This window comes from Eublepharis macularius, chromosome 1 (genome assembly GCF_028583425.1).
Source record: "Eublepharis macularius isolate TG4126 chromosome 1, MPM_Emac_v1.0, whole genome shotgun sequence".
NCBI classification, from domain to species: domain Eukaryota; kingdom Metazoa; phylum Chordata; class Lepidosauria; order Squamata; family Eublepharidae; genus Eublepharis; species Eublepharis macularius.
The window spans coordinates 19,558,559-19,579,758 of NC_072790.1; the positions used below are offsets into that span (position 1 = coordinate 19,558,559).

The following is a 21,200-nucleotide window of genomic DNA, read 5'->3' on the forward strand; positions in this document are numbered from 1 at the left end:
GTCATCTATGGAGAAAAGATATTGGAAGGCAACTAGCAGGAAGCAGAACTGACAAAAAACATCTAAACAAATTGGTTCTAGCAATTTAGAAGGCAGATTACACTTCACTACTGTGAATCAATAATAACCATAGAAATTATGTGTCATCAAACTCATTCCAGTGTAAATGTTATGGTTTGGGGGGGAAATTATTGAGCTTGTAAAAAAAAAAAAGCATTATCTGTTCAGTGTCATTTCCTGCCATTCCATCTTTCATCTGCAAGAGATATGCTGAAGTAATTGCAGTATAGATATCACACAAGAAGATGATTTTGTAGCTTTCTTAATTTTAAACTGAAATGTGTCACATTACGCACGTACAATTAAAATATCAAGGTCATCTTAGACAAAACAAATCACATCCATGGATCGAATTTAATTTAATATAATATTAAAATCCTCCTCTTTTGTTACCCATCTAGTAAGAACAATTTTTGCCATGTAAAGACACGTAGAAGTTAAGGTTATAATCTCTGAGGAGACGTTTCTTCTCTTCAGTCCAGCTTTTACTTTTACGGCAAATACTAATCTGTATTATCACCACCACCACCACCCCACAATTTTCCCCGATGGGAACCCAAGGGGGCTTACATAATTTTCCTCTCCTTCAAGGTTAGGCTGAGAATGTGTGACTGGCCCAGCATCACCCAGCAAGCTGCCATGGCAGAGTGGGGATTCAAACCTGGTTCTCTCAGATCCTAGTCTGACGATTTAATAAGCTTGACAGATTATGTCTGACTCTCTCAACCCTTCGGGCTGGATATAAACAAATGTAATTTGTAGAATATAAAATATTATCAGTTAGCTAACAACTTATGATGTTACACTAAAGTAGAGGTTCCCAAACTTTTTGGACCACTGCTCCCTTGGTTCCCTAAACGTGTCTGTAGGGCCGCCTACCCTAAAAAAAACATTCAGAATAGCGGTTTGGAGGACTCACTAAGGAAGACAACAACAATAAAGTTCAAAACAGTAACAATTAATTGAACATTTATTCAAAATCCAATTAAAACCTTTCACTTTAATTAATTCAACAAAATTGATGAACTTGATCCAATGATGCCAAAAACTTGAAAAATTACAAAAAGACAGAAATAAACATGGTGACAATATTTTCTCAAAATGTGCTATACTGTTCTGACTCAAGCTCTGGTGGCGTGTTTACTATCAATCAATCAATCAATCTTTCTTTATTACAGTCAGCGACCAGAGAGGAATGAGATAAAAGCGACCAGAATATAGCATATATAAAATACAGCAAGAGTGTAACAAGTCTATATGAGGATACATAATTTCATAACAAACAAACACTAACTTGCAAGCATGTTTACTAAAAATTCCAATTGTTTTCACCAGATTTCAGCACCAGGCAGAGCAGAAACTTGCAGCGAAGAAGGTGTCTCGCTCTCGGCCCTAGCCTGGTCAATCATAAATAAAGGAACAAAGCGCTCAGAGGCGCCCACTTCCAGCAACCCTTGCCCCCTTAGCACCCCCTAGGCAATCCCACCCACCACCCAAGGGGGGGGACATCGTCCACTTTGTGAACCACTGCACTAGAACATAATCTGCCTCCTATTTTCAGACATTATAACACAGTCTATTAATATAGCTATAATCAAGCGTTTAAATCCAATCAAAAACAGTGCATTAGGAACTAAGTGTCACTCTAGGACGAAGTGCTGTAAGTTTTTTTCCCACAGAATGAATAGTGTTTCTAAAAACAATTCTGCTGTGGGAAGAAGTATCCAATCTTTCTGACATCTAAAGCATGCAAAGTAGCAAAAATGAAATATCGGCACAGGTTTTTTTAATGTGCACATTTATTACATAAACCTCTGCTCAGAGATTGCTTCATGCAGACCAAGCAACTTGTTCCTTACCTGTCAACCTGTGACTTAACTACAGTGATCCAGGCAACGGTCATCTCGAGGCTGGACTACTGTAACTCGCTCTACGCAGGACTGCCCTTGAGCCTGACCCAGAGATTACAGCTGGTGCAAAATGTAGCGGCACATGTTATTGCGAGAATGCCAAGTAGAGCGCGTATAACACCGATACTACGTGAGCTGCATTGGTTGCCAGTGGAGTGCTGGATCAGATTCAAGGTTCTGGTATTGACCTATAAGGCCCTATGTGAACTGGGGCCAGCGTATCTGCGGGACCATCTCTCCCCATATAGTCCCCGGAGGACTCTCCGATCGGGAGAAAAACAGCTATTAGTGGTCCCTGGTCCCAAGGAGGCTCGCCTGGCCATAACGAGATCCAGGGCTTTCTCAGTCCTGGCTCCTACCTGGTGGAATGCTCTGTCTACTGAGACCAGGGCCTGTCGGGATTTATTGTCTTTCCATCAGGCCTGCAAGACAGAGTTGTTCCACCAGGCTCATGGCTAAGGTTGGGCCCCCATGAAAAACTGTCCACTGCATGCAAAATATTATAAGTCTTCCTGATGTTGCCACCTCACAATACAAAATATTGCTGTTTTAAATGGTGTTTTAATATTTATACAGATGTAATGTTTTAAATTGTTTTTAAATGTTGTTAGCTGCCCTGAGCCTGCTTGTGGGGAGGGCGGGATATAAATATGAAATAACAAATAAATAAAATGATTTCTAGAAAGAGTACAGTAATCAGAGTGCCATGTCAAAGGCCAACAATATCTAGGCAAAAACAATGTTGTTTAAATGTTTTCATATAACTTAAAAAATTCTCTCTATGAAAAAAGAATGAGTGGCTGCATTTTCTGGGTCAAAATGTCAAACTTGTGAGTAATTTTGTACTGAAATAATGGTCTTGATTGAGCAATGTGCAAGTTGAAACATTAGAGTAGTTCTCCTTGCACAAAACCTTCTGCCACATCCAGCACTTTCTACCCAGTACCTAGAAATTGACTGCACCAGATCTTCTGCAAATGGAAATGCAGTAAGTTTGACTTAATGCAAGTGGCTACTGCAGGTTTTTTTTTTACTGTATTTCCACTTGCACAAGAGCTTTTGCACAAGCAGAAATTTTGCTCTGGATCCAACCCGATGTATCTGTTTAGCATCACAGAATAAGTAGGACATAATTCAGTTGATTCTGTGGATATTACTTCCAAGTGAGTATGCTTCGGGTGGTTCCCCAAGACTCAAATTTGTTTCTTTTTACCTTCAACATTGTTATCCTGGTCCTCCCTCCAAGGAGCTTGGAACACGTACAAGCCCTCCCTGATCAATCTGATCCTCACTTTGAGAAAGATTGGTTGACTCAAGATTACCCAGTGAGCTTCACGGATGAGTTTGGACCCAGATTTCTCTAGTTTTAAATGTAAGGCACTAACCACTATGCCAATACCAGCTGTCCTGGGAGAAAACATTTAACATGTTGTAGAGCCAAAGGATTTATCCGAACAGGTAATGTCTGTCTGGCTTGCTTTATGCAGGAATTCATGGATTTGCTAGAGAGATCAGAACTTAAATGAATTGGTGCCATTGTCTAGAAAAACTTATGTAGCATCTTCCCACTCAGGCTGTTCTCAAGCCAGCGATGCCCAGGGAGGGGGAGGGCATTGCCGCTCTCCTTAGCTGGCATTCCTTGCATCTTCTGCATGCCTACGGAACTTAAAACGAGGCTAAGAGCAAGCTGGGGGGGGGGGGACGACGACGATACACATGCAAGGGTCAGATCAGGTCCAGCAATACTAAAAAAGAAGGCCTTCTGCCACTCCTGTCATAAAAAGTTGACCAGTCAGGACAAGAGGTGTGATGCATTTTGCTCCACCAATCTAATCTCCAAGATTTCTGAACTAGAACCAAGTGCTAGACATCTAATGTAAGCAAATTCTGTATTTAAAAAACACAAACACTTTACCGATTTTCTATTAAATTTAAAGCAGAACAAGAGTGAGACGGCTGACGAAGCAGGCATTTAATTTTCACTGTATCTAGACCAGGAGAACCAGGCTAATTTATACAGGCAACCAGGCACATTTCACATAATCATGTACAGCAGAATATGACAGGCGAATCAGAAGGCCAGGAAAGCATGTCTGAACTACTGCTGTAAATGTATTAAATGCAGACATTTAATTCTGAAAGAGGCATTTCTTATTTAAACTAAAAAATCCCCAAACTGTTCATGCTGGGGAAAAAATGCACAAAATCTAGGAAGCTTGTATTCCTTAATCAAAGGTCAATTGTTTAGATTCCTTTTCAAAATAATTCTGCATGTGCTAAAAAGATGGAGAGGTCATTACAAAATCTGTCCTATTTCACTGCTGTACCCACAAGGCGACAGTCAGCTTATTACCTTCAACCAGTCTGTTACCTTATTGTTTAAACAAAAGGAAGTAGGAACTACTAGGAGCCAGAAAAGTACTAGGAGACAGAAAGCTGTACTAGCCTTTAGATGAAGCAAAAAAGTGACCTTGGAAACATACTTTTTATTATTTTAAAAAACAAATTTATTTTGCAACAACGTATTTCAAATTTGAAATCTGTTGCAGTTATAAATCCGAAGGCCTAGAAAGATCACCGCCAGCTGAGTAACTATGCTGGGTAGCTAAAAAGAGAGAGTGAGAGAGAGGCGCAATACAAGTGTTTACCTAACACACATTGTTCTCCAACAACAGCTAAGAAGCTTGTGATACCTTACTTACCACTGAATACATACACTGTGATGTTAATTTTCATTGCCTAGATTCTGCTTCAAAATGCATGAAATGTATCTGACAAAGTTGGTAGATATATGCATATCTGTGCACAGGTCCAGAGGAAAAAAATTACAATGACAGTAAAATACAAGATTTAGAAAGGTCACGTGCTACTGAAAAAATACTTTGCTATGAAATGCTCTCATTTTGGTGCAGTTAAGCAACCTAGTTTTCAGCATAGAAGACAAACAAATAGGAAACATCTTTTAATATATCAAATCTATTTAATAAACAGAAATATGGCACAATATGAGTAGAAATAAAAACAACTTAAAACAGCCTAAGAGTACTAGTACATGAGACATCTGACACGTGAAGAACACACGTCAGGAGCTTCAATCTTAGCCAGGAAGGGTAGTTTAAAAAGACACAGCTGACGGCAGGGCAAAAGCTTTGCTATACACTGGAGCTGTATGAAGCAGCTGCGAAATGACAGAAGGGAAACTTCAGTCCATTATAACCTTTCCAGGTCCAAGCCCAGGTCTGGAAGGCAGCTCCAGCCCATTTCCATTCCTCACTGCCCTCTGGTTGCAATCCCACACAGTTTTAGACTGGAGAGGAGACATTGACAGAGCCTTCTGAGGGAGAAGATGAAATTGACCAGCCCTCTGAGGAACTCTCTCTGCAGGCTCTGTCTTTTTAAACTATGCTTCCCAGCAAACACTGTGTCTCCCTACACTTGATAAACATGCACTGAAGCATCTCGTGTAAAGAGACGCTGAGTAACAGGGAGAAATATTATTTTAAAAACTAGGGAAGTGCATAAAGAATGGAGGGATATCCTCCTCCCCACCCCCCAGTACAACAGTATGGGACTTCAGAGTTCTTGCATGAGGATCCTTAACAAAATCCTCAATCTCACTAGTTATCCTTTCTTTTTTATTTAACAGATAGCTGCCTCAACATTTCATGAAGTGATGAGCATACTCAGTTTTCAGTGTGCCATTTGAGGAGGGGTCTTTCCCCCCTCAGAGTTCTCAGATATCTGAACTCTGTCTCTGAGTCTGGATGAAGGAGAGGAAGAGCTGCTCATTAAATTTGCTGATGATACCAAATTGGGATGCAATTCAACAAAGACAAGTGCACAGTATTACATCTGGGCCACAAAAATGGGAAGCACAAATACTGGATGGGGGATACACTTCCGGGCAGTAGTATATGTGAAAGGGATCTTGGGGTAAGAGAGGACTCTAAATATGAGCAGTCAGTGTGATGAGGTGGCAAAAAAGGCTAATTCAATCCTGGGTTGTATCAAAGGGGCCATAGCATCGAAATCGCAGGAGGTCATAGCCCCTCTCTATACTGCCTTGGTCAGGCCACACCTGGAGTATTGCGTGCAGTTCTGGAGGCCTCACTTCAAAAAGGATGTGGCCAAAATCGAGAGGGTGCAGAGGAGAGCGACGAGAATGATCAGGGGTCTGGAGACTGAGCCCTACGAGGAAAAGCTGAGGGCTTTGGGAATGTTTAGTTTGGAGAAGAGGAGATTGAGGGGGGGACATGATTGCTCTCTTCAAATATTTGAAAGGCTGTCATTTGGAGGAGGACAGGGAGATGTTCCAGTTGGCAGCAGAGGGTAGGACCCGAAGCAATGGGCTTAAATTACATGCACAAAGGTACCAGCTGAATATTAGGAAGAACTTTTTCACGGTCTGAGTAGTTCAAAAGTGGAATCAGCTGCCTAGGGAGGTGGTGAGCTCCCCCTTACTGGCAGATTTCAAGAAGAGGCTGGATGAATATTTGTCAGAGATGCTTTAGGCTGATCCTGCACTGGGCAGGGGGTTGGACTAGATGGTCTCTGTGTGGCCCCTTCCAACTCTATGATTCTATGACTGGCTGCCCTACTAATAGGCACAGGATCATCAGCATTTCTTTTAGACGGATTCTGTAAGTTCTCAGGGGGGGTTGAGAATTCAGCCCTCCTCCGGTTTTCACAGATGTTTATCTTGCTCAAAATTCCACCCTTTCTGGAGCATACCCACTCCTCATCAGTTGGGGAGGGGTCTTTTTGAGTTAATTTACATTATATTTTCCACATTATTGTGAGTTCTCCCAATGATGCAGAATTTGCGAACTTTCAGAGTGTTGGACTAGGATCAGGGAGACTCCAGGTTTGATTCCTTGCTCTGCAATGGAAGCTTGCGGGATGACTTTGGACCAGTCAGCCTAACCTACCTCACAGGGTTGTTGTGAAGATAAAACAAAGAAGAGGAGAATGTTGTAACCCACTCTGGGTACCAAACTAGGGAGAAAAGTGAGGTATAAATGAAGTAAGCAAGCAAATAAGTAAATAAAACTTGTCGAGAGGAAGTTTCGCTGCTTTTGCATCTAGCATGAGCTACCCATTTTACTACAGATATAATAATTAAAAAAACACTTGAAACCACTACCATATCTGTAGAAGAAGAAAAAAATCACGTGATCAGGTTTATATCCTGATGTCCATTCAGCAAGATCAAGTAATAAAACATTTCTTGGATTCCCTCTTTAGGCTGCAGGGGGAGAATTGCATTTTTTAAAATATACTGGAGCACAGCCATTCATCTGTTCACCCACCTGCAACCTGAAGTGGAATAACCCAAGAAAAGGTTTGTCACTCGATGTGCTGAACCAGCCCTTGACCAACTTAGATCAGTCATCAGTCAAGTGGGAACTGAGCAATCATCATTTTAGGCAATGGAAGAAAAAAAAAGTGGGCAATCTTCAATGGATTGCAGATGTGTTAATAAAAAAATTCTGTATAGTACTTTATCTTCTACTACCAATCCAGTTCAGTGACAGGAGACCTGCTAAACGTGGCAACTGATATCAGGATGTAGAGTCCCAACAAAACAAATGGAATATACATTGCTAACAGGGGGAAAAACTTCTAGTTAAACTGTGATGGCTGCGATGGTGTTTGTTCTGGCTCCCCCCTGCACCAACTTACTTCTCTTCTTGTTCATTTAAATGTGCTGTATGTTATTTTTTTAAGGCAACATCCAAGTCAAAGAGGTAACTTTTCATTTTCCAAAGCAAGAAGCTTTATATTTGTTCTTTCACCACTATGTGGTGCTATTTACCTTGAAAAAGATTTTTCAAACTTCCCCCAAAGTTTATTTAAAAGTATTTGAAGGTGGTTGATTCTGCTTTTACTACAAGCTTTGGGATTGTTTTTATCTTTTAGAAATCATCTCAAAAAGCACATCATATATTTAAATGAAAATGAACCACATTCTACATAGGCATGAAATTATTTTTTTAAATTACATTATTTCTCATTCAGCTAATGTGAAACGGAATTCTTCTTGAAACAATCTATTAATAAGGCATCGAAACACACTCCCTTCCTTTCTCTCTGATAATCTGAACATATACTGGTCAGTAGGTCTTTTGTAGGGGGGGATTTCGTAATATAACAAAAGTACTGATTTTTAAAGTTTAATGAGATTTACATGTTTTGAATTTTTTTTTTACAAAGCGCCAAATCTTTATTTAATTCACCTGACAGAACATACTATGTTAAAAAAAAAAATACCGGTCATTTTTGTGGATGGAAGGCATCTGAATTTCTGGAGAGCAAATTCCTCACCACCACTCATCTACTCCAGTCTAAAATCTCTGAAATGCTGCTCTTGGAGGTATAAGATACCCAAGAACACTGGAGGAGGGGGGAAGGGTCTCTTTGCCCCCTTCTCTTCCTTATGGGACTTTCACATTTACATCGCTGCATTTCCTTCTGATAGAATTTGTCATGACTTTTTTTTGCACGTAATTTGCTTGCTTGCAAAATCTGGGCCTTAATTTGCAATAATTGCTACAGTAATTAAAGCACCAGGTCATTACTGACCCATAGGGGCATGTCACATCACAATGTTTTCCTGGCAGACTTTTTTATTATAGGGTGGTTCACCATTGCCTTCCCCAGTCATTTTTACTTTACCCCCAGGACCTCAGAAGGATGGAAGGCTGAGTCAACCTTGAGCCGGCTACCTGAACCCAGCTTCCACTGGGATCGAACTCAGGTTGTGAGCAGAGCTTGGGCTGCAGTACTACAGCTTACAACTCTGCGCCACGGGGCTCCTTAATTTGCAATAATTGCTACTGTAATTATTATCATAAATAATAAGCTATTAGTAATAATAGTTGACTATTATTCTAGTGCTCAAAGTAATTTTTATCAATTATCTCATTAACCTTTGCAACATCCCTGTAAAGCAAGCCAGTATTATTTCCCCCACATTATACATATGAGATGGGGCAAAGACTGAGACAGAGCAGCTTGTTTAATAGTTTCCGTTAAGATCTGAGGGGGTTCCTATTTACACTTGTATCCTCACTTCATTGTGTAGCCATTGCATTAATAGGCAACGGCTGATAGTTGTGTTTTTTACTGTTCCACTCCATGGAATAGCCAAACCCTTAGTCCTGAATTAACCATCAAAATATTGGATTCTTTCCCATTATTATTATTGTGCTTACATACCAATCTTCTAGACAGATTAGTGCCTCACCCAGAGTAGCGAACAAGTTAGTGTTATTATTATCCCCGCAATACAGCTGGGGAGCTGGGGCTGAGAGGAGCGGCTTTCCCAAGGCCACCTACTGAGCTCATGGCAGTAATGGGATTCGAACCAGTAGAGTGCTGATTCGCAGCTGAACCACTTAACTCCTGTGCCACAGCTGCTCTCTGTGTCATTTTTCAGCAGGAAAGAGGTAGGAGATAAAAGGGTTAAAGATTCCTTCCCCCATCCCCATTTTTGGCCTTGTTAAAGTAGTGCTGGTATCCACATTTGCAAAAGGAACAGACACTAGTTTGGGGAAGGGAACGAAGTCTGAGCACTTCCTAACATTCCCTCTCTGTCAACCTGGTGGGCTGCTTGGTGCTTACATGTTTGGAGGAACCCAGGCAGCTTCCTGTTTCTCCTTTTTGCTGCCAATCTCTGAGTGCAACTGGCTCAGCAGCACAAATAACAAGCCACGTCGGCTATCACTGTGCTGCACTCAGAGGAATGTTTATTGTGGTTGACAATAATAGTAATAAGCTACTATTCCGCAGTACAAATACAGGTGTATCATGCAATGGCCCACAGCCTGAGGTTGCAGGGGTGGGGGGAGTGCGCCCATCCACAGGAAGGATTACAGCAAATAGTTTACCGCTCTAATGATATAAGGTGTTCTAAAAGGCAACACAGACACACATGCTCTTCCACAGCAATTTGGATTTACCATCTCCTATGCCAGGACAGATTGCAGAAATTAATGCAAGGCTAGCAGTACCTTATTGGTCAAATTAATCCCCAGCATTTATTTATTTAGGCAATTTATACACTGCCTATCTGGACTCCTATTCAAGGCAGCTTACAATTAAAGATAATATAATACAATAATACAAACATCATAAATTTACAAACAAGATATTAGAATCAAGTCAGGGCATAAAGACAGCATAAAACTATCACTAAGCACCCTGAAAATATCCATAAAACAGACCTCAGGACAGAAGCAGATCATAAAACAGCTTAAAAAAATAAAACCCTTTAGTTAAAAGCCTAGGTAAAACAGAGTGTTTTGGCATAACACCTAAAAAACTGTGTGGCAAGTCTAAAGTAGAAAAGGCCTTCTGAAGGTCAGATGCCACCACGGAAAATGCCCTTTCTACTTACCACTGACGTCAGCTCTGAGGAGCACAGAGAGCTGGACTTGGGGGGAAGATCTTAAGTGATGCGCTGGACAGTGTGGAGGAGGCAAGTCCCTCAAGTACCCTGGCTCCAAGCCCTTCAGGGCCTTAAGGGTAAGAACCGGCACTCTGAACTGTGCCTGGAAACTGACAGGCAACCAATGCAGCTCTTTCAGGACAAGGATGATATGATCCATCATCTTTTCTAGAGGGCTCCAGAGTAGAGCAGAATACAGTGAATACAATGAACAGCTTCTTATGTCAAACTACGTGTAAGAATATTACAGGCTTCCTTAGACTGGATAGGGGTATGTGATTCGGGATTCCAATTTGTAGGCCCGATTTGGAAAGCCCGAATCAAAGCTTTCCGAAGCAATTTGGATCACTTTGGAGAGCTTCAGGTAAGCCCGCGCCACTCGTCAACTGATTGGGGGGACTCCTATCACCTGAGCTGCGGGCAGACGTCTGAAAGCAGCAACACTTTAAGTGTAGCTGCTTTCAAGTGCCCTGCACCACTCTTTCCAGATGATGGGAGGGGGGGGCAGCATGGGATGTTTGCAAGGAGCCGGCTGCCTGCTGTCAAACGCCCCATATGGCTGGCTACTCTTTCCAGCCGATGCAAGCGGGAGGAGGGGGTCCCTTCTCCCTCTCACACTGGCTAGAAAGAACCAGTGCAGGGTATTTGCAAACAGCCTGCTGGCTGCTGTCAAACACCACACGCTAATGTGAGTGGGGGAGCCCCCTCCTCCACTAGTCAGCTGAAGCCATCTGCAGGGTTTGAAAGCAGGGTTTGAAAGTGCCCCTTCTGAGACACTTTAAATTCAAACCTTGGGGCTGGTTTCAGCTAACTGGCAGGGGAGCCCCCTCCTCTGCTGGTCAGCCAGTTTGGTGTAGTGGTTAAGAGCATGGGACTCTAATCTGAACAACCAGGTTTGATTCCCCACTCCTCCACTTGAAGCCAGCTGGGTGAGCTTGGGTCAGTCACAGCTTCTAGGAGCTCTCTCAACCCCACCCACCTCACAGGTTGTTTGTTGTTGTGGAGATAATAATAACATACTTTGTAAAGCACTCTGAGTGGGTTTTAAATCATCCTGAAGGGCAGTATATAAATCAAATGTTGTTGTTATCATCATCTGAAGCAAGCGGCGGAGTAAACTTCCCACCCCATCGCTTATTTCAAAGTATGGGAGAGTTCCCGCCTCCCCCTGCCATCGGGTGAAATAAGCAGCGAGGTGGGAATTTTGTCAGTGTGCTCTGAATCTTTATACAGCACACCAAAGCAAGTTAATTTTTTTGTTGTTGCACATCCCTGAGACTGTAGCTAGTGTAAATATAAAAGATGCATTAAGAAAAGAGAAAGGAACAGTTTCCCACTTACATTTTCTATGACAAACGTCCATTCTTTGTCTTCAAATTCCTCAGCATGGGGATCCTAGAAAAAGAGCAATGCAATTTTCAATCCACTTCTCAACAATGGCTTGAATCCTACTGTTTGCTTCTTAGCACACCCTGAACAGTTAAAGTTGCAGAAAATAATTATATAAAATGAAAACAATGTGAAGCCTTTGACGCCTGACCGTTTCCTTCGCTAATAGAAACTGGTGAGTTGGCAGAGCAAGGATGGAACAATGAGGAGGTCATTAGTTCTCCACTCTCTTACTAGCAGTTGATGTTCTCTGAGCAACCACTGGGACAGCAAGAACTCTAACAGCCATGGTCACATTTTAAAAATAAAATTTTATTATTGTATTTTTTAAAAATACAACTTAATTGTATTTAGTACTTTGGCACTGAATGACATGGATACCTAAGGATGGAGAAGACAGGGACTGACCCCTATGCCCATCCATTAGAAACCCCAGCATTATAAAAATCCACTGATAAGCTTTCAAGTTATTCTCCCCAGGACCATACTTTAAACATGAAATCCTACATTCTTTCTCTTACATAATCTCTATTACAGCTATTGCAATAGTGAAAATCTTGTGATACATGGAAATGCAAATTTCTAGAGATAATGGACGTGAGAAATTTATCCAAGTGAAATCTTAAATATTTTACCTTTCACTAAACTAATAAAATACAACTCATAAGAAGTTGTATAGAAAACCACTGATGGTTTTGGCTGAGAGTTATTTGTGATTCTATAAGACACACCGGAAGCACAGCCATGATGTGCCGGGCAAATAAACTGCTTGGACAGGAAACAGAAGTTGCTAAAGGGAAAACAAAGGGCGGGGAGACTCATTGTAAAACCACGGTTGGAAAGGAGGCTGGAGTAGGGTGCACTGCCATTTGGTCCATGGGTTTTTGATATAGGCAAGATGACTTCTGCATCATACAAAACATTTGGTTTATTAAATGGCCTGACTAAATTTAAGCAGTATTTATTTGTATGTAGATTTATGAGCTGCTTTTCAGCACAAAACTCCCAGGCTGAGTTACAAAAATGACAAAACAATGAAAACAGACAATAAAAGAATAAACAGTTGGTAGCTGCGGTGAAATAGCCAGCAGCACTTCAGCTGTGTGTGTGTTATGTGCTGTCAAGGGAACAAAAGGGGTTAAGTAACAACCTAAAAGAGTGTGTGTGTGTGTGTGTGTGTGTGTGTGTGTATTTATTATAGATGTGCACCAATGTGAATAAAAACAAGTTTAAAACATAAGGCCTGAATGGGAGGCTACATATATATATATACACTCTAAAACTTGCTAAAACATCTCAAGATACAGATGATGGTACAGTGCAATGACCAACACAACTAGACCAAGGTACAGTACAAAACTGACCAGATGCATTTCGGCCCTTAGGCCTTCCTCAGTGGTCAATTGTAAACAATTTATGATCAAACACACCCACACATATGGAAACCAATCATGCAATGCTCCCGGTGTTTTATCTAGAGCTCTAGTATTGTGTGATAAACAGCAAATATTACAGTAGACCCAGGACTCCATTCATACCATGCTCTTCATTTATTGTTGCACTCTGAGGCTTGGTTTCCAATGTATAGGAGTGTGTTACTTCAATCTGCAGTAAAGATACTGCTGTCAAGTCACCTCTGACTTATGGCAACCCTATGAAGACCTCCAAAATGTCCTATTATTGACAGTCTTGCTCAGATCTTGCAAACTAGAGGCCGTAGTTTCCTTTATCGAGACAAGCCATCTCATTTTGGATTTTCCTCTTTTCCTACTTGGCTACTGCCTGTTTTGTCTGTAGTGGGTCCAAGTAGTGTATTTCACCAATCCCTTACCCCTACCAGGTACATCTATTCAGAGCTTTTTTTGGTCACATCAAACTGAAGTGATTCTTCAAAGAACTTTACAAGGGTCATAGAAGACTACTGAATTTTCCACCAAGGGAAAACTTTCACCACTCAGAAAAACTCTGGACAGGACTGAGCAGTGGTTACAGAGGCTACAGCTTCTTCACTTCTGTCACTGACAGAGAGGAGATCTTCAAACAGGCTCTAATCTGTGTTCAATCAAATTAGTTCTGAATTTTCCTCAACATGTTATCCTACAGATATTCCTACAGATCTTCACCAAGTTGATCCTCAGGTCTTGGTAGTTCAGAAAGAGCATTTGGAGTTATTAAGTCTATTATGTCTTCCAAAAAAGTAAACTCCCTATTCCAGGAGCAGGCTGTGGCTTCTGTGGAATAGCCAGATCAGTCAGCTGACTTCCCTATTCCAACTGGGTCCACAAGCATAAGCAACATCTCTCCAGTGTGTGCAGGTGAATAAGAGGCTACACTTAACATTCTTATTAATAACCAAAGCCCACACTTACTTTCTAATCCTACTAGTAACACCAGTACAACAGCCACTTACAAATTCAGATGCTCCTCTGTCTGTATCATTTCCCCAAAACACATGGCTTGTCTATCTCCTCCCCAGCTCTTTTCTGATGTTCTATTTCAGATTACTGCTTTACAAACAGCAGCACTGAATCGAGCTGTTATCTCAGACCTCTATATAGCTCTATATGAGCAACACTTTCTATCAGCATATTTTCCCACTACAGATTTTTTTTAAAAGCAGTTGGGCTATGACCTTGAGTGTTTCAGCAGTACAAGGCATTGCTGTTGAGATATACAGCTATTTGAATGCTTCGATGCCAAAACCACAATGCAGGCATTCTCCTGGGGAATCTTCAGTCTTCCACATGAAGTAGTAAAACCAGCCAGTCACTCTGTCCCTACTTGAAACAGCTGGCTGTCAAGACTAACTGCTGCATTCTAATAAGGAGCTAAAGTTTTAATGGGTGCACCTCCCACAACATGGGTAAATAATGGCTATAAGGTGCCCGTTTTTCAGTCTTCAAATACATGCTTCTTGAGGGGAGTTGGGATTATGATCAGCATTAATGCAAAGACAGAACCACAGGACAAGCAGCTATTTTGGATGAATCTGGGAGCAAAAGAGAGTAATAATCTACCTGTGATATAAATGCCCCCCACAGCTAGTAGAGAACACATGACCCATTTATATTTCCTGACTGATTTTGTTTAAAACTGATTTAAAACTTTTATTAGCAGCCTTTCTACCTTACAGCCCTCAAAGTGGCTTACAACAAACATAAAATACATAAAAAGAAACTGTAGCTTAAAATCACAATTTAAAACTGCCAATAAGTAGATAAATGTATTAAATGACATTCTAAACAAAACCGTCTTCAGCTGTCATCTAAACATCAAAAATGGGAGAAGGTGCAACTCCCTGGAGAGAATGTTCCATAATTGTGGGGCTGCCATTGAAAAGACCCTCTCCCGTATACTCACCAGACAAGCTTCTTCAGTACATGGGACAGACAGGAGGGGTTCCCCCTGTGATCCTCCCAGACAGGAATATATGGGAGAGGCCAGTACACCATATATCTTGTTCCCAAGCTATGTAAGGCTTTTAATCGGCTCAGAAGCAGATTAGTAGCCAGTGTATTTTGCATAGACTGGAAGGAAACAACCAAGCCACAACCTTTCTTTCCTTCAACTTCCTGAACAATGGATTAGTTCTCAGTGAAGATGCATACAGACAAAACGGTGTTTTCAGTGGTAACAGTAGCTGGGGTTGGAAAGAAGGAGGGCCAATTGGATCAAGAATACAACACTGGGGAAAGAAGTATTAATCCTTCTGACCAAGTATAGGTAAAGGTAGTCCCCTATGCAAGCACCGAGTCATTACTGACCCATGGGGGGGACATCGCATCATGATGTTTTCTTGGCAGACTTTTTGTTATGGGGTAATTTGTCATTGCCTTCCCCAGTCATCTATACTTTACCCCCAGGAGACTGGTACCATTTCCCAATTTAAATTCATTTCCTGAACCATTATTTGTTCCACAGGGGAAAACATACAAGAACCTATCATATTGTTTACTACAGAGCAAACAGAAGCTCTGGGATGTGGTGGTGCAAATCATGAAAGTGGCACAAGAGGGAATAGTTAACTCCTCCACCCCATACTCCAATCCCAGTAAGATTCACTGTCTCTTCCAATCCGAGGCTATAAATCATGTTTCTTTTAGCAGCTCCCCATCACCCCAATAGAGGGGACGGCACTACACTACCTTTTAAAGTCTCTATGGTACTCTCATACCAAAAGTAATCTCTTTCAGCAGACACACAACTTCCCCATATGATTACAGTTACACAAAGTTGGGCCCTTGAAACTAAACAGTTTACTACTTAGCTATCTTACAATTTACATAATATTTCCAAAATATGACAGCCCCCTCACCATAGATCATGAATCCTTAACCCAAACAAACCAGTGTTGACAGATAAAAATAAGCTTCTTCCAAATACTTAAAGAAGGAAGAGTTTTATTCATACCTGGAGGGGTGAATATTTAGAAGACAAACACAAAGACTCCTACAAATTAAGTGGGTCTCTTCCCTCCCCTATATAAAATGTTTTCAAAGATTATCCCTTCTAATCTCTTCAGAAAGCACAGTTCTACACCACACAGGAAACAGCCATGTCCAAAATAATTCTGATTTCCAGATTTTGTAGATCATAGACCTTTCACAGATAATCTATATCTCAATCTTTCAATTCCATGTAACATTGTTAACATAACATTTTATTAGCTATTAGCAATTATCTGCATCGGTGTGAACTGACACAGCACACAATCGATCCTCTGTGGCCAACTATATTTATAGTGTTTTAAATCTGCCTTGAAACTCCCTAAAAAAATCAGCTTATCACAGTAGGCCCTTAATAGACTTTTAAAATGAGTTTAAACACAATTTTAATGCCAACATACTTTTTATGGAGTAACTGGTAGAGGTATTCCACTGTTGTTTGGCATCATTTTGCCATTTGTAAAGTGTACTTTGTGAGTTATCTACTTTGTTAGGTATCTTCGACTTTGGAGCGGGGTGCAGAAGTTTGATATAAAGTAATTAAATAAGTGATAATAATAGAAGATTCCTGGATAGCTCAGGAAAGCCCAATCTTGTCAGATCTCAGAAGCTAACTAGGGTCCATCTTGGTTAGTAATTGGATGGGAAACCTCCAAAGAAGACTAGGGTTGCAGAGGCAGGCTATGTCTATGACTTGATGGCACTTTCCTCCACCACCAATAATTGAAGGAAGTAATTCTATACTTAAGTGTCTCTCTACATGAGACATCTGGCATGAGAAAAACACATGTCGGGAGATGCAATGTTAACCAGGAAGGGTAGTTTAAAAAGTCAGAGTCAGTGGCAGGGCAAAGACTTTGCCTTTACTAGAACTGTGTGAAGAGGCTGTGAAATGACAGAAGGGAAACTTCAGCCCATTATAACCTCTCCAGATCCAAGCCCAGCTCTGGAAGGCAGCTCCAGCCCATTTCCACTCCTCACTGCCCTCTGGTTGTGATCCCACAGTTTTAGACTGGAGAAGTGAAACTGACAAGAGACTTTGGGGGAGGCAAAGATGAAATTAACAAACCCTCTTAGGAGAGATCTCCACCACCTCTGCCTTTTTACACTTCCTGGCTAACATTGCGTCTCCCTACACTTGACCAACACGTGCCGAGGCGTCTCGTGTAGAGAGACTCTTATTGTGGAGAAACAAAGAACACGCAGGACACCCAGTTCCATGCTATGGAGTTTCCTCAGAATTTTTTTTTAAAAAATTATTTTTATATAACAATATAACTTGCATAACATTAGAAAATATCATTCCACCATTAATACAGACATTCTTCTCTTTGCAAATAATTTTTGTCTTTACAGATCATAGTAAAAATACCTACTGTAAGAAAATTTTTAACAAAGAATTCTATTACATAAATTTACCATAATCCCCACATCTCCATTTCAACAGGTTCTTGATATCGTAATTTTGTTAGTAATAGATTGTTTTTTGAGAGAAATTCTTAAAAAGGTTCCCATTTGACATAGAAGTTTGAATTACATGTAGGGTTGGTTTGCAAGTATAGTTTTTTAGTTATTTTCTCCATCAATAAAAGATCCCAAACTTTATTAAACCATGTGTTGGTAGTGAGAATTGGTTTTGATTTCCAATGTGATGCCAATGATGTTTTGGCTGCATGTAGTAGTGTTGTTATTAAATCTTTTCTAATGGATGGTATCTTTTGATCTTTCCATATATTCAAAAAAATGATTTCTGGTTTCAAAGGAATTCTATAGTTGGTTATAGATGCAATTTAGGATAATATCTTATTCCAAAATTCTGTTACATATTGGCATTTCCACCAACAATGAGTGTAATCGCCTATTTTCCCACATTGTTTCCAACATAAAGGTGGATTTTTAGAGTATATCTTGGATAATTTCTGTGGAGTAAGATACCAAAAGTTAAGAATTTTGTATGATTGGAGGTTACTGTTGATGACTTGTGAGTTAAGTAATTTCAAATTCCAAATTTGATCCCATTCTTTGTTTGTAATAATAGCTTCACAATCTTATTGCCATTTTTTGTGTAGAACTGTACTTGATGTATCTTTAATATGTATTAATAAATTATAGATTTTGGAAACTAAACCTTTGCGAGTGAATTCTTAAGTATCAATCAATTGTTCAAATTCTGGTTTTGGCTTATTTAATATTTCTTTTAACTTATGTCTTTTGCAAAATAACATAGCTGTAAGTATAAAAACCAGGGTATGTTTTGTCCCATCCTTTCCTCTAATTTATGTTTTTCCAATAGTCCTGTTATAGAAGCAATAACTATCAAGGGAATATTTTTGTTTTGTTCACTATTCTCTAATTTAGTAATCCAAGAACTGAATGGTAACTCTACATGCTAAGTTATTGTAGATAATCAGGAAGTTTTTGGTATTAATCTATCTTTATATTTGTCCCATTTTTAAAGATTGCTATTAAGAATGGATTATATTCCATTTCTTTAAATTTTTGCTTAGTATTCTTCCAAACTAGATTTTGTATTGTGGTTAGAGATGGGCACAAACAGCAATACGAACCCCAAAAAAGCCAAGAACAGCCCAATCTGCTGTTCGTGAGCAAGCTGTTCATGAGGCCCTGTTCCCGGCAAACATGTGTTCGTTCCAAGCCCTCTTTGTGGCGTTCGTCAGACGTTCATACAGTCTGGCGCCTTTCAATCAATTCCCCTGGCAACATAGGCATGGACTGTCTGGACTGTGTCTGAACTCCTTCTGGCTTGTAACCCCTCAAAGTAGCTTCCAGCAGACAGTCTAGTTTTTGCCACTGCAAAGAGAAAATAACATGAAAGGGGGAGACCCATGGATCATGCCTTTCCTGGGGTGCAATCTCTCTGAAACTTGGGGGGGGGGGGGCTCAGAGGACAGTGAAGAGTATGTCCCCTGCAAATTTGGTGGGTATTGGACATTGGGAAGGTCAGTTTGTAACCCCTCAAAGTAGCTTCCAGTAGACAGCCCAGTTTTTGCCACTGTGAAGAGAAAATGACATGAAAGGGGGAGACCCATGGACTCTCCTTTTCCTGGCTCAAGTTCAGCTAAGTCCCAAGGGGGCTGTTCTGGCTCCCATGAACCTCCAACCACAAGCATGTTCGTGAACATGTCATGTCCGTCGATGTTCGAGAATCCCTGTTCGTGGATGGCAACGAACAACGAACATCATGTTCATTTTTTTTCCTGTTCGTGCCCATCTCAAACTGTGGTCTTATTTTGTTGAGTGATTATTGTTTTAATCCAATCAGTTTACCCTTTGTCCTGGATTATGTGTATTACATTGATTATTCTTGCTGCAGTGTTGTACAGTTCTAACTCTGGATAAATATATCCTCCTTGTGATTTTTTTCTCTTTATTGTTTTGAAAGCAATTCTTGGATGCTTGTGTTGCCAGAGGAATTGATTTAGTTTTATTAGTTTGGTAGATATATAAATAGGAAGTGATCTAAACAAAAATAGCAACTTGGGCAATATGAATGATTTGATCAAATTATATCTCTCATACCAGGACAGTTTTGGTTTTTGCCATTTATGTATATGTTTTAATTTCCTGTATTTTGAGTATATGTACAATTTTGGATCTAATGTGATTTTAACTCCTAGATAGGTTAGGTATGGGTTCTCCCACTGATATTTATGTTGTTTTGATTATTATTGTTTGCGTTTCTGATAGATTAATTCATAAAATATTTGATTTCACTTGATTTACTATTAAGCCTGAGATTTGTTGAAATTTGATTAATTCTGATTCAAGGTATTTCAATTAATTTAGAGGATGAGTGATTATATAATAAAATATCATCTGTGAACAGACTTATTTTATGTATATTTTGATTAATCTGTATACCTTTGATATGGATATTTTCCTGGATAGATTCTGTTAGAGGTTCCAGCGCAATGACAAAGAGAACAGGAGACAATGGACAGCCTTGCCAAGTACCCCTGTATAAATTAAAATTTTCTGAAAATACTCCATTTGTTTTAATCCTTGCTGTTGGTTTGGTATATAAGGCCTTAACTATTTGGAGAAAATTATTGCCAAAGTTCATTTGTTTTAATAGTTCTAAGAGATATGGAATTTCAAGCAAGTCAAATGCCTTCTGTATATCAAGCACTACTAATATAGATTCTATTTGTTTGTTTTTTACAACGTGATATTATGTTTAAAGTCTTATAGATATTATCAGTTAAGTCCCTTTTTGGAATAAATCCTGCTTATTCCTGTTGAACATAATCCCCAATGAAGGTGTTAAGACACTTGGTTAATATTCCAGTAAAGATTTTGTAATCTGAATTTAATAAAGATATTGGCCGATGTGCTAGTAGATGTGCTAGTGGATGGGTATGAGTTGTTTGAATGTGCTAGTGGATGGGTGTGAGTTGTTCAAGAAAAACCGGAAGGGTAGAAGAGGAGGTGGAGTGGCGTTGTATGTGAGGAGAGGGCTTGATTGTCAAGAAGTTACGGAGAATGGGGCAGACAGCCAAGTGGAAAGCATATGGGTAGAAATAAGGGGAGGAAGGACAAAGGGTATTATTGTTGGAGTCTGCTACAGACCACCGGACCAGCGAGAAGAAATGGATGCTGCCCTCTTTGAACAGATTGGTAGAGTATCCAGACATCAGAACCTTGTAATTATGGGTGACTTAAACTTCCCCGATGTGTGCTGGGAGACAAGCTCAGCAAACCATCATGAATCACGCAATTTCCTGACCTACCTGGCCGATAACTTCCTTTTTCAAAAGGTGGAGGAAGCTACAAGGGGCCCGGCCATACTAGACTTGATATTAACCAACTTTTCAATATTTTTATCAATCATCTGGATGAAGGAGTGGAAGGGCTGCTCATTAAATTTGCTGACGATACCAAATTGGGAGGAGTAGCAAACACCCAAGAAGATAGAATTAAAATTCA

General features: G+C 40.2%; 1 protein-coding gene across 2 annotated transcripts in view; it reads right to left on the reverse strand.

Annotated features, from left to right (window-relative positions):
- EHBP1 (EH domain binding protein 1) overlaps positions 1–21,200 on the reverse strand; it is a 411,820-nt gene that overhangs the window by 286,562 nt on the left and 104,058 nt on the right. For both annotated transcript variants that reach the window (XM_054974434.1, XM_054974440.1), the window contains exon 5: positions 11,761–11,814. In XM_054974434.1, coding sequence (XP_054830409.1) covers positions 11,761–11,814 — 54 coding nt within the window. The remainder of the gene's footprint in view (positions 1–11,760; positions 11,815–21,200) is intronic.